At 44.5% G+C, this 14,838-nt stretch overlaps 1 protein-coding gene across 1 annotated transcript in view; it reads left to right on the top strand.

The window, feature by feature from the left end:
• The first annotated feature begins 14,482 nt into the window (after nucleotides 1-14,482).
• The window catches only part of LOC137352794 (TYRO protein tyrosine kinase-binding protein-like), a 46,730-nt gene continuing 46,374 nt past the window's right edge, over nucleotides 14,483-14,838 (top strand). Inside the window, exon 1 of the mRNA XM_068018622.1 lies at nucleotides 14,483-14,707. Coding sequence (XP_067874723.1) covers nucleotides 14,644-14,707 — 64 coding nt within the window. The 5' untranslated portion in view covers nucleotides 14,483-14,643. The remainder of the gene's footprint in view (nucleotides 14,708-14,838) is intronic.

Raw genomic sequence — 14,838 nt, 5'->3', positions numbered from 1 at the left:
GGGTAATGGGGCAAAGGCACTGAGGGATATGGGGCAAAGGTACTGAGGGTAATGGGGCAAAGGTACTGAGGGATATGTGGCAAAGGTACTGAGGGTAATGGGGCAAACGTACTGAGGGATATGGGGCAAAGGTACTGAGGGATATGGGGCAAAGGTACTGAGGGTAATGGGGCAAAGGTACTGAGGGATATGGGGCAAAGGTACTGAGGGTAATGGGGCAAATGTACTGAGGGATATGGGGCAAAGGTACTGAGTGATATGGGGCAAAGGTATGAGGCATATGGGGCAAAGGGACTGAGGGATATGGGAAAAAGGGTACAAATGGATATGGGGCAACGGTACTGAGGGATAAGGGGCAAAGGTACTGAGGGTAATGGGGCAAAGGTACTGAGGGATATGGGGCAAAGGTACTGAGGGTAATGGGGCAAATGTACTGAGGGATATGGGGCAAAGGGACTGAGGGATATGGGAAAAAGGGTACAAATGGATATGGGGCAACGGAACTGAGGGATAAGGGGCAAAGGTACTGAGGGTAATGGGGCAAAGGTACTGAGGGATTATGGGGCAAAGGTACTGAGGGTAATGGGGCAAAGGTATGAGGCATATGGGGCAAAGGGACTGAGGGATATGGGAAAAAGGGTACAAATGGATATGGGGCAAAGGTACTGAGGGATAAGGGGCAAAGGTACTGAGGGTAATGGGGCAAAGGTACTGAGGGATATGGGGCAAAGGTACTGAGGGTAATGGGGCAAATGTACTGAGGGATATGGGGCAAAGGTACTGAGGGTAATGGGGCAAAGGTTCTGAGGGATATGGGGCAAAGGTACTGAGGGTAATGGGCCAAACGTACTGAGGGATATGGGGCAAAGGTACTGAGTGATATGGGGCAAAGGTATGAGGCATATGGGGCAAAGGGACTGAGGGATATGGGAAAAAGGGTACAAATGGATATGGGGCAACAGTACTGAGGGATAAGGGGCAAAGGTACTGAGGGTAATGGGGCAAAGGTACTGAGGGATATGGGGCAAAGGTACTGAGGGTAATGGGGCAAATGTACTGAGGGATATGGGGCAAAGGTACTGAGGGATATGGGGTAAAGGTAATGAGGGATATCAGACAAAGGCACTGAGGGATATGGGGCAAAGGTACTGAGGGATACGGGGCAAAGGTACTGAGGGATATGTGGAAAAGGTACTGAATGATATGGGGAAGAGGTACTGAAGAATATGGAGAAATGTTACTGAGCTGTATGGGGCAAATGTACTGAGGGATATGAGGAAAACATACTGAGGGATATGGGGAAAATTACTGAGGGACGTGGTGCAAATGTTCAGAGGGATATGGGGCAAAGATCCTGTGGGATCTGAGGCAAAGGTACTGAGGGATATGGGGCAAATGTACTGAGGGATCTGGAGCAAAGAGCATGAGGGATGTCGGGCAAGGTTATGAGGGATTTGGGGAAAAAATACGAAGGAATATGGAGCAAAGGTACTGAGGGATATGGAGCAAAATTACTGAGGGGTATAAGGCAAAGGTAATGACGGATATGGAGCAAAGGTACTGAGGGATATGGAGCAAAGGTACTGAGAGATATGGGGCAAAGGTACTGAGAGATATGGAGAAAAGGTACTGAGGGATATGGAGAAAAGGTACTGAGAGATATGGAGAAAAGGTACTGAGGGATATGGAGAAAAGGTACTGAGAGATATGGAGAAAAGGTACTGAGGGATATGGGGCAAAGGTACTGAGGGATATGGAGAAAAGGTACTGAGAGATATGGAGAAAAGGTACTGAGGGATATGGAGAAAAGGTACTGAGAGATATGGAGAAAAGGTACTGAGGGATATGGAGAAAAGGTACTGAGAGATATGGGGCAAAGGTACTGAGGGATATGGAGAAAAGGTACTGAGGGATATGGGGCAAAGGTACTGAGGGATATGGAGAAAAGGTACTGAGAGATATGGAGAAAAGGTACTGAGGGATATGGAGAAAAGGTACTGAGGGATATGGAGCAAAGGTACTGAGGGATATGGAGAAAAGGTACTGAGAGATATGGAGCAAAGGTACTGAGGGATATGGGGCAAAGGTACTGAGGGATATGGAGAAAAGGTACTGAGAGATATGGAGAAAAGGTACTGAGGGATATGGAGCAAAGGTACTGAGGGATATGGAGAAAAGGTACTGAGGGATATGGAGCAAAGGTACTGAGGGATATGGAGAAAAGGCCCTGAGGGATATGGAGCAAAGGTACTGAGGGATATGGAGCAAAGGTACTGAGAGATATGGGGTTAAGCTGCAAAGGGATATGGGGCAAAGCTACAGAGGGATATGGAGAAAAGGTACTGAGGGATATGGACGAAAGGTACTGAGAGATATGGGGCAAAGGTACTGAGGGATATGGAGAAAAGGTACTGAGGGATATGGACGAAAGGTACTGAGAGATATGGGGCAAAGGTACTGAGGGATATGGAGAAAAGGTACTGAAGAATATGGAGAAATGTTACTGAGCTGTATGGGGCAAATGTGCTGAGGGATATGGGGAAAACATACTGAGGGATATGGGGAAAACATACTGAGGGATATGGGGAAAATTACTGAGGGATGTGGTGCAAATGTTCAGAAGGATATGGGGCAAAGATCCTGTGGGATCTGAGGCAAAGGTACTGAGGGATATGGGGCAAAGTTAGTGAGGGATATGAGTCAAAGGTAATGAGGAATATGGGGCAAGGGCACTGAGGAATATGGGGCAAAGGTACTGTGAGATATGATGCAAATCTACTGAGGGATATCAGGCAAATGTACTGAGGGATCTGGAGCAAAGAGCATGAGGGATGTCGGGCAAGGTTATGAGGGATTTGGGGAAAAAATACTAAGGAATATGGAGCAAAGGTACTGAGGGATATGGAGCAAAATTACTGAGGGGGATGAGGCAAAGGTACTGAGGGATATGGAGAAAAGGTACTGAGGGATATGGAGCAAAAGTACTGAGGGGGATGAGGCAAAGGTACTGAGGGATATGGAGAAAAGGTACTGAGGGATATGGGGCAAGGGTAATGAGGGATATGGAGAAAAGGTACTGAGAGATATGGGGCAAAGGTACTGAGGGATATGGAGAAAAGGTACTGAGGGATATGGAGCAAAGGTACTGAGAGATATGGAGCAAAGGTACTGAGGGATATGGAGCAAAGGTACTGAGGGATATGGAGAAAAGGTACTGAGAGATATGGAGCAAAGGTACTGAGGGATATGGAGAAAAGGTACTGAGAGATATGGAGCTAAGGTACTGAGAGATATGGGGCAAGGGTAATGAGGGATATGGAGAAAAAGTACTGAAGGATATGGAGCAAAGGTACTGAGAGATATGGAGCAAAGGTACTGAGGGATATGGAGCAAAGGTACTGAGGGATATGGAGAAAAAGTACTGAGGGATATGGAGCAAAGGTGCTGAGGGATATGGACCAAAGGTACTGAGGGATATGGAGAAAAAGTACTGAGGGATATGGAGCAAAGGTACTGAGGGATATGGAGAAAAAGTACTGAGGGATATGGAGCAAAGGTACTGAGGGATATGGAGAAAAAGTACTGAGGGATATGGAGCAAAGGTACTGAGGGTTATGGACCAAAGGTACTGAGGGTTATGGAGAAAAGGAACTGAGGGATATGGAGCAAAGGTACTGAGAGATATGGAGCAAAGGTACTGAGGGATATGGACCAAAGGTACTGAGGGTTATGGAGAAAAGGAACTGAGGGATATGGAGCAAAGGTACTGAGAGATATGGAGCAAAGGTACTGAGGGATATGGAGAAAAGGTACTGAGAGATATGGAGCAAAGGTACTGAGAGATATGGAGCAAAGGTACTGAGAGATAAGGGGCAAAGGTACTGAGGGATATGGAGAAAAGTTACTGAGAGATATGGGGCAAAGGTACTGAGGGATATGGAGAAAAGGTACTGAGAGATATGGAGCAAAGGTACTGAGAGATATGGGGCAAAGGTACTGAGGGATATGGAGAAAAGTTACTGAGAGATATGGGGCAAAGGTACTGAGGGATATGGAGAAAAGGTACTGAGAGATATGGAGCAAAGGTACTGAGAGATATGGGGCAAAGGTACTGAGGGATATGGAGCAAAGGTACTGAGGATTATGGAGAAAAGGTACTGAGGGATATGGAGAAAAGGTACTGAGAGATATGGAGAAAAGGTACTGAGAGATATGGAGAAAAGGTACTGAGGGATATGGAGCAAAGGTACTGAGAGATATGGAGCAAAGGTACTGAGAGATATGGAGAAAAGGTACTGAGGGATATGGAGCAAAGGTACTGAGAGATATGGGGCAAAGGTACTGAGGGATATGGAGCAAAGGTACTGAGAGATATGGGGCAAAGGTACTGAGGGATATGGAGAAAATGTACTGAGGGATATGGGCAAAGGTACTGAGGGATATGGGGCAAAGGTACTGAGGGATATGGAGAAAAGGTACTGAGATATATGGGGCAAAGGTACTGAGGGATATGGAGAAAAGGTGCTGAGAGATATGGGGCAAAGGTACTGAGGGATATGGAGAAAAGGTACTGAGGGATATGGGGCAAAGGTACTGAGGGATATGGGACAAAGGTACTGAGGGATAAGGGGCAAAGGTACTGTGAGATATGGAGAAAAAGTACTGAGGGATATGGAGCAAAGGTACTGAGATATATGGGGCAAAGGTACTGAGGGATATGGAGAAAAGGTACTGAGATATATGGGGCAAAGGTACTGAGGGATATGGACCAAAGGTACTGAGGGTTATGGAGAAAAGGTACTGAGGGATATGGAGCAAAGATATTGAGGGATTTGGGGCAAATGTATTGAGGGATATGGAGAAAACTTACTGACGGATTTAGGGCAAAGGTACTGAGGGATATGGAGAAAATGTACTGAGGAATATGGAACAAAGTTACTGAGGGATATGGGGCAAAGACACAATGGAATGTGAGGCAAAACTGAGGGATATGACTCAAGGGTACTGAGGGATATGGGCAAATGTACTGAGGGATATGAGGCAAAGTTACTGAATGACATGATGCAAAGGTACTGAGGGACGTGAGGCAAAGGTACTGAGGGACGTGAGGCAAAGGTAATGGGGCAAAGGTGCTGAGGGATATGAGGCAAAGATACTGAGGGATATGGAGAAAAGGTACTGAGATATATGGGGCAAAGGTACTGAGGGATATGGAGAAAAGGTACTGAGAGATATGGGGCAAAGGTACTGAGGGATATGAGGTAAAGGTACTGAGGTATATGGGGCAAAGATACTGAGGGATATGAGGCAAAGGTACTGTGGGATATGGGGAAAGGTACTGAGGGATATGGGGGCAAATGTAGTGAGGGATATGGGGCAAAGGTACTGAGGAATATGGGGCAATGGTACTGGGATATATGGTAAAGGTACTGAGGGATATGAGGCAAAGGTACTGAGGGATATGGGGCAATGGTACTGGGATATATGGTAAAGATACTGAGGGATATGGGGCAAAGATACTGAGGGCTATGGAGCCAAGGTACTGAGGGATATGGGGAAAAGATACTGAAGGATATGGGGCAAAGGTACTGAGGGATATGGGGCAAAGGTACTGAGGGATATGGGGCAATGGTACTGAGGAATATGGGGATAAGCTGCATAGAGATATCGGGAAAAGGTACTGAGGGATATCGGGAAAAGTACTGACGGATATGGGGAAAAGCTGGGAATATGGTGCTTGGTCGCAGTGGTGATCCCATTGAATGTTAGAACAGACTTGAGGGGCTGAAAGGCCTCCTCCCGTTACTATGTTCCAAAGAAATTCTCCCACATGGCTCCTCCCTTTTGTCTTTTCAAGTGGAAAGGACTCAGGTAAATAACTGTGCTTAAGTATCATGTCTTTAAGGTCAGAGAACAACCACTGCAGCTGTCCTCTATACCCCCTCCAATAACTGAATATCAGAATCACAGAATCATTACAGTGCAGAAGGAGACCATTCGGCCCATCGTGTCTGCACTGGCTCTCTGAAAGAGCAATTCCCTCAGTTCCATTCCAAATCCAGACACAAAAACAGATAGGGAGATAATGAGACAGAGAGAGAGAAAGAGAGAGACTGGGAGAGAGTGAGCTAGAGAGAAAACAGAGAGAGTTTGACAGAGTGCGAGATCGAGCGAGAAATAGAAAAAGAGACTGAGAAAGAGAAACAGAGAGAGGGGGGAGAGAGAAGAAAGGGACAGAGAGTGAGAGATAGAGAGAGAAACAAAGAAAGAGGGATAAAGCGAAAAAAGAGTAATAAAGATGAAAGAGGGATAGAGAGAGACACACACACACAGATGAATAGAGGTGGAGATAGAGGAGTAAGAGGAAGAGAGGTGGAAAGAGGGAGAAGAGAGAAGGAGGGGTGTGAGATAGAAACAGAGAGAGATAGATGATTGCTGGAAACTGATGTTTTGATTTATGTGTTTTTATGAGATTGCTTTTGTTTATTTTGTTAAATATATTTTAAGAACTTACATTTGAATTTTGGATTTTGAGTCACCTGGAGATTGCTGAACTTTGTGTGTTTTTTTTTAAAAGGGAGGGTCAGCAGTAGGTTTGGTTAGTAAACAAGTCTTACTGGAAGGCATCTATTTTCAAGTAAAAACAGCAGGGATTGTTTTAGGTTGAAGAGAGAATGACAGGTCAACATTTATGGATGTCACAGGGCTTGATGCTGAACAATTTTAGTTTCATTTTGAACTGTTAAAAAAAGCCAGTTGGTGTTTGGCCAAAAGACAGAAGTCAGTTTCTGCATGCCTGCCAAGAGAATACAGCTGATATCTTTCTATCTTTGAAGAATTCCTGCATCTTTAAAGATACCCTGCATCAAATTTTACTATTTCCTCCAGTATTTGAAGAAACCTTTACAGCTACATTGTTCTTTAAGAGCGAAGAAAATCCTTTTTGTTGCTTCCCGCTGTAAAGACTGTTGGTGCTGCAGCTCTTGGAAGCCTACCCAGACTGATCATCAACATCGCCTAGAAAGAACTGTTCTCGGAAGATCCTATTGACAGCTGCTTATTCACTTTTGGGACATCTCAGCAAAACAATGGACATATTTCCAGACCTTTTTTTAGTCCTAAGTTTTTTTTAATTCCTTCTATTTCTTTGTAACAGCTGGAAACAAAAATCCTTTTTATTTTTCCCGGTTAACTGGTTGTGTATGTATGTGTGTGCGTGTGTGTGTGTTCATGTGTGTGCGTGCGTGCGTGTGTGTGTGTTTGTGTGTGCATGAGTGTGCGCCTGTGTGTGTTCATGTGCGTGTGTGTGTGCGCGCGTGTGTGTGTGTGCGTGTGTGTGTCTGTGTGTGTTCGTGTGCGTGTGTGTGTGCGCGCGTGTGTGTGTGTGTGTGCGTGTGTGTGTCTGTGTGTGCGTGTGTGTGTCTGTGTGTGTCTGTGTGTGTGTGAGGGTTAGGATAAATGAGAGACTTTAGTATTTCAATTTGTGCGTATGTTTTGCTTCATTATTTGATAAATCTTTGTTATAATAAATTGATAATGTTATTGTTTATTAAAGAAACCTAGTTGGTGTGCTTTATTCTGGGGGGAAATTGAGTTTCTGATTGATTGATACGGTAAGTGGGAATGTCTAAATATATGTTGTGATACGTGGAGGAGCGGGACTGAATTAACAGTGCACTCCTCCCACCTCGGTCCTAACAGTGCTGACCCATTTCCCGATCATTGTGCCCGGGTGAAGACAAACATGTCCAATGAACAGCTCTATCCTCTGGACAGATGTGGTATGGAGTGATGTGCTGTTGTGGGTTTCTGCTACAAATCCACTTCCGCCTGTTTTACTGAGAAGTCAAATTTTACCTGGAGACAGGAAACTCCCGGCCTCTGATCTCAGCCCCACTGCTACCTACACCTAATTCTGAGCCTTTAACCCTTGCAACACTCCATCATCAACCTTACTGTCAACTGCTGGCTTCCAGACAGTGGCCATTCACTGAAAACAGAAGGACTTAAAGGGTGTGTGAGAGAGAGAGAGAGGGAGTGAAAGACAGAGAGAGAGGGACAGAGACAGAGAGAGATACAGAGAGGGATAGACAGAGAGAGAAAGAAATGGAGAGAGACAGAGTGAGAGGGAGAGAGAGAGAGAGAGCGACAGAGAGACAGAGAGTTAGAGTGGGACAGAGAGAGGGAGAGAGACACAGACAGAGACAGACAGAGAGAGAAAGAAATGGAGAGAGAGGGACAGTGAGATAGAGAGAGAGTAAGACACTGAGAGGGAGAGAGACAGACAGACAGACAGAAAGAGAGGGACAGAGAGACAGAGAGTTAGAGTGGGACGGTGAGTGGGAGAGAGACAGAGAGATGGAGAGAGACACAGACAGAGACAGAGAGAGAGAAAGAAATGGAGAGAGAGAGACAGAGAGAGAAGGACAGAGAGAGACAGGGAGTTAGAGTGGGACAGTGAGAGGGAGAGAGACAGAAAGAGAGAGACAGACAGACAGAGAGAGAGCGATAGTGAGCCAGAGAGACAAAGAAAGAGAAAGAGAGAAACAGAGAGATATAGGGGCAGCGAGAAAGAAATAGATCGAGAGAGAGAAACAGTGAGAGAGAGAGAGAGAGAGATGTGCCACCGTCAGTTTTACAGTTACACAGTGCCTCGATGTGTTGCTGTCTCAGTGTTTTGGTGTCTCGGTGTTTTGGTGTCTCAGTATTTTGGTGTCGTAGTGTTTTGGTGTCTCAGTGCTTTGGTGTCTCAGTGTTTTGGTGTCTCGGTGTTTTGGCGTCGCGGTTTCTCAGTGTTTTGGTGGCACAATGTTTTGGTGTCTTGCTTTCTCAGTCTTTTGGTGTCTCAGTGTTTTACTGCCTCAGTGTTTTGGTGTCTCGGTGTTTAGGTGTCTCAGTGTTTTGGTGTCTCAGTGTTTTGGATTCTCAGTGTTTTGGTGTCTCGGTTTCTCAATGTTTTGGTGTCTCAGTGTTTTGGTGTCTCGGTACTTTGGTGTCTCAGTGTTTTGGTGTCTCGGTTTCTCAGTGCTTTGGTGTCTCAGTGTTTTGGTGTCTCAGTGTTTTGGTGTCTCAGTGTTTGGTGACTCGGTTTCTCAGTGTTTTGGTGTCTCAGTGTTTTGGTGTCTCAGTGTTTTGGTTACTTAGTATTTTGGTGTCTCAGTGTTTTGGTGTCTCGGTTTCTTAGTGTTTTGATGTCTCAGTGTTTTGGTGTCTCGGTGTTTTGGTGTCTTGGTTTCTCAGTGTTTTGGTGTCTCAATGTTTTGGTGTCTCGGTGTTTTGGTGTCTCGGTTTCTCAGTGTTTTGGTGCCTCAATGTTTTGATGTCTCAGTGTTTTGGTGTCTCGCTGTCTCAGTGTTTTGGTGTCTCAGTGTTTTGATGTTTCAGAGTCTTGGTGTCTCAGTGTTTTGGTGTCTCGGTGCTTTGGTGTCTCAGTGTTTTGGTGTCTCGGTTTGTCACTGCTTTGGTGTCTCAGTGTTTTGGTGTCTCGGTGTTTTGGTGTCTCAGTGTTTTGGTATATCGGTTTCTCAGTGTTTTGGTGCCTCAATGTTTTGGTGTCTCGGTGTTTTGGTGTCTCAGTATTTTGGTGTCTCAGTATTTTGGTTTCTCAGTGTCTTGCTGTCTCAGTGTTCCAGTGTCTCGGTGTTTTGGTGTCTCGGTGTTTTGGTGTCTCAGTATTTTGGTGTCTCAATGTTTTGGTGTCTCATTATTTTGGTGTCTCAGTATTTTGGTGTCTCAGTGTTTTGGTGTCTTGGCGTCTCAGTATTTTGGTGTCTCAGTGTTCCAGTGTCTCGGTGTTTTGGTTTCTCTGTGTTTTGGTGTCTTGTTGTCTCAGTGTTTTGGTGTCTCGGTGATTCAGTGTCTCAGTCTTTTGGTGTCTCTGTGTTCCAGTGTCTCAGTGTTTTGGTTTCTCGGTGTTTTGGTGTCTTGGTGTCTCAGTATTTTGGTATCTCTGTGTTTTGGTGTCTTGGTGTCTCAGCATTCTGGTGTCTCAGTATTTTGGTGTCTCAGTGTTCCAGTGTCTCGGTGTTTTGGTGTCTCGCTGTTTTGGTGTCTTGGTGTCTCAGTATTTTGGTGTCTCAGTGTTCCAGTGTCTCGGTGTTTTGGTTTTCTCGGTGTTTTGGTGTCTTGGTGTCTCAGTATTTTGGTGTCTCAGTGTTCCAGTGTCTCGGTGTTTTGGTGTCTTGGTGTCTCAGTTTTTGGTGTCTCAGTATTTTGGTGTCTCGGTGTTTCAGTGTCTCAGTGTTCCAGTGCTGGAGAGGAGCTTACAGTGGAAGGGGGGGGGGGGATCCAGTGGTCGTGGTCCATTTAGGTCCCAGCGACATTGTCAGGGTAACCCCCCCCCCCCCACTTCTCCCGCCCCGGCCCCCGTCCCCACCACCTGCCAAGATTGAGGTGCACATGATTTCGCCACATGATCGTTAAAACTTATAATTGCAAGCCCCTGACCAGAAAGACATTTGCACGGTAACCAACATTGTAGATCAATGGACAAAGGGCCATGCCCTGACTCTTTCAACCAACAATGGACTTTTGATTACCAGACATTGAAGGTGGGGGGAGCTCGCATTCCAAGGACTGCTAAGATACAATCCACAACCTTCGCAGGAGAGACTGTTCCATATAAGGAGCTAGTCACATGTCTAACCTGCTGGTCAACCTGGGAGATTTTTTGAATTTGAACTCCCAACAAAGGAAATGTATCGTGCGTGCATGGGTCATATATCCAGAGGCGTTAACCGCATTAGAGTTTAAGGTTTAATAAATTTTATCTTTCTTCCTGAAACCACAGAAAGCCTGTTTGTGCTCATAATTGGAAAGTTGTGAACAAGGATTCACAAAGGGGGAGCTCAAAACACTCTATGTTTAAAATTAAAGCCTGCTCCAATAAGACTAGGTGAAGATAGTAACAGGCCCCGAGACACCTTTCTCACCTGGTCCTAACGACATCGGCAGGACAAGGAAAGGGTTCTGCACAGTCAGTATGAGCAACTAGGCACAAAATTAAGAAGCAAAACCTCAAAGGTCGTAATCTCTGGATTACTACCTGAGCCACGTGAAAATTGGCAGAGGGCACATAAAATTAGAGAAATTAATGCGTGGCTCAAAGACTGGTGTGGTAGAGGTGGGTTCCAGTTCATGGGGCACTGGCACCAGTACTGGGGAAAGTGGTGGCTGTACCGTTGGGATGGTCTACATCTGAACCATGCTGGGGCCAGTGTTTTAGCGAGCCGCATAACTAGGGGAGTAGGGAGGGTTTTAAACTGAGTAGTGGGGGCAAGGGATCAAATTTGGGAAGATGGGGTAAATCAGGAGTAGAGACAAGGCAAGAGAGAAAGGTATTAATATGGGAAATGATAAACAGACTGTGACAGGAAGGGGCAGAGCGTACAAATCTAAGAGTAAATCAACAGGTAAGGCTAGAGGTTAGAAAAATAATAAAAGGACAACTAAAGGTTCTGTATCTGAATGCATGTAGCATTTGAAACAAAACAGATGAACTGAGAGCACAAATAGAAATAAATAAGTACGATCTGATAGTCATTACAGAGACATGGCTGCAGGACAACATAGATTGGGACCTGAATATTGAAGGGTACGTGACATTGAGGAAGGACAGGAAGCTAGGAAAAGGTGGAGAGGGAGCTCTGTTAATTAATGATAGTATTAGCGCAATAGAGAGGGATGACCTAAGTTCAGGAAACCAGGATGTAGAAGCAGTTTGGGTAAAGATGAGAAATCATAAAGGCAAGAAGTCACTTGTGGGAGTGGTGGACAGGCCACCTAACATTAACCACACTGTAGAATGGGGTATAAAGGAAGAAATAATGGCAGCTTGTCAGAAAGCTACAGCGATAATTATGGGGGATTTTAACCTATATATAGACTGGACAAATCAGATGGGCAAAGTTGGCCTAGATGAGTCCATAGAATGTTTTGGGGATAATTTCTTAGAACAATACGTTCTGGAGCCAACCAGAGAACAGGCTATACTAGTCCTGGTATTGTGCAACAAGATAGGATTAATTGATGACCTCATAGTTAAGGCACCCCTAGGAAGCAGCAATCATAATATGATTGAATTTTACATTCAGTTTGAAGGAGAGAAGAGTGTGTCCAAGACTAGTATTTGAAACTTAAATAAGGGCAATTATGAGGGCATGAAAGCAGAGATAGCTAAAGTGAACTGGCAAATCAGGTTAAGGGATAGGTCAATAGAGATGCAGTGGCAGACATTTAGGGGAATATTTCAGAATACACAGAATAGATACATTTCAATGAGAAAGAAAAATTCCAAGGGTGGGACCTGCCATCTGTGGTTAACTAAAACAGTTAAAGATAGTATCAAACTTAAAGAAAAAGCCGATAATTGCACAAAGATGGGAGACAGGTCAGAAGATTGGACAGAATATAAAAAACAGCAAAGAATGACTAAAAGATTGATAAGGAAGGTAAATTAGAGTACGAGAGAAAGTTATCTAGAAATATAAAGACAGATAGTCAGAGTTTCTATCGATATTTAAGAAAGAAAAGAGTTAACAAAGTGAGCATTGGTCCTATAGAAAGTGAGTCTGGGGAATTAATAATGGATAATAAGGAGATGGCAGATGAATTGAACAGATATTTTGCATCAGTCTTCACTATTGAGGATACAAGTAACATCCCAGTATTAGCTGGAAGTCAGGAAATGGAAGGGAGGGAGGAACTCAAGAAAATTACAAACACCAGGGAAGTGGTACTGAACAAATTGTTGGAGCTGCGGGCTGACAAGTCCCCAGGTCCTGATGGACTTCATCCTAGGGTGTTAAAAGAAATGGCTAGTGAGATAGTTGATGTGTTAATTTTAATTTTCCAAAATTCCCTAGATTCGGGGAACATTCCATTAGATTGGAAAATAGCGAATGTAACTCCTTTATTCAAAAATGGAGGGAGACAGAAAGTAGGAAACTACAGGCCAGTTAGCTTAACATCTGTCTTAGGGAAAATGTTAGACGCTTTTATTAAAGACATTATAGCAGGGCACTTAGAAAAATTCAAGGTAATCAGGCAGAGTTAACATGGTTTTGTGAAAGGGAAATCATGTTTAACCAATTTATTGGAGTTCTTTGAGGGAGTTACATGTGCTGTAGATAAAGAGGAACTGGTGGATGTATTGTACTTTGATTTCCAGAAGGCATTTGATAAGGTGTCACATCAAAGGTTATTGTGGAAAATAAAAGCTCATGGTGTAGTGGGTAACATATTGACATGGATAGAAGATTGGCTAGCTAACAGGAAACAGAGAGTAGGCAATAATGGGTGATTTTGTGGTTGGCAAGATGTAACGAGTGGTGTGCCACAGGGATCTGTGCTGGGGTCTCAACTTTTTACAATTTATATAAATGACTTAGATGAAGGGACCGAAGGTATGGTTGCTAAATTTGCTGATGACACAAAGATAGATAGGAAAGTAACTTGCAAAGAGGACATGAAGAGGTTACAAAGGGATATCGATAGGTTAAGTGAGTGGGCAAAGACCTGGCAAATGGAGTATAATGTGGGAAAGTGTGAAATTGTCCACTTTGGCAGGAAGAATAAAAAAGCAGCATATTATCTAAATGGTGAGAGATTGCAGAGCTCGGAGATGCAGAGGGATCTGGGTGTCCGAGTGCATGAATTACAAAAGGTTAGTATGCAGGTACAGCAAGTAATTAGGAAAGCTAATAGAATGTTATCGTTTATTGTGAGAGGAATTGAATATAAAAGTAGGGAGGTTATGCTTCAGCTATACAGGACATTGGTGAGACCACATCTGGAGTACTGTGTACAGTACTGGTCTCCTTATTTAAGGAAGGATGTAAATGTGTTGGAGGCTGTTCAGAGAAGGTTTACTAGACTAAAACCTGGAATGGGCGGGCTGTCTTATGAGGAAAGATTGGACAGGCTAGGCTTGTATCTGCTGGAGTTTAGAAGAGTAAGAGGTGACTTGATTGAAACATATAAGATCCTGAGGGGTCTTGACAGGGTGGATGTGGAAAGGATGTTTCCCCTTGTGGGAGAATCTAGAACTAGGGGTCACTGTTTAAAAATAAGGGGTCGTCCATTTAAGACAGAGATGAGGAGAAATTTTTTCTCTCAGAGGGTCGTGAGTCTTTGGAATTCTCTTCCTCAAAAGGCGGTGGAAGCAGAGTCTTTGAATATTTTTAAGGCAGAGGTAGACAGATTCTTGATAAGCAAAGGGGTGAAAAGTTATTGGAGATAGGTGGAAATGTGGAGTAATCAGTTCAGTCATGAACTTATTGAATGGCGGAGCAGGCTCAAGGGGCCGAGTGGCCTACTCCTGCTCCTAATTCCTCTGTTGGTATGTCTCAGTGTTCCAGTGTTTTAGTGTCTTTGTCTCTTGATATCTCCGTTTGCCCGGCCTTTGATTATTTACCACAAACACCTCTGATGAAATGGATAATGCAACGTCAGAAACAGTTTCTTTCAGTCAAACACTTCCTCCTGCGCTTCAGCACTCAGTGAGTCAGCCCCAGTCCCAGACCCAGGCAGCTGTTATCTGACCTCAGTGATCTCTCCACTGTATCCAGCTTTCCTTTCATTCATCACAGAACAACGTGGGAGCCTCCGGCCTACAGTGCAAGGAAATTAGGATCTGTTATTGGCATGGACAAAACTGGACTCCCCACCATCCCCACCTTCTCTCTGCTCCTCTCCTGCCTGCTGCTTGGTAAGTAATCATTAAAGTTCATGTATGTTCTGTCACTCACTGACCCACAGTGGCCCCCATCCGAACAAATGCCTCCATTGTAAGTTCTTATCCTTTGTGTTCAAATCCCTCCAAGGCCTCTTCCTTATCTC

The sequence above is a fragment of the Heterodontus francisci genome, chromosome 39, assembly GCF_036365525.1.
Source record: "Heterodontus francisci isolate sHetFra1 chromosome 39, sHetFra1.hap1, whole genome shotgun sequence".
Lineage (NCBI taxonomy): Eukaryota > Metazoa > Chordata > Chondrichthyes > Heterodontiformes > Heterodontidae > Heterodontus > Heterodontus francisci.
This window is presented reverse-complemented; position numbering and strand designations above follow the sequence as displayed.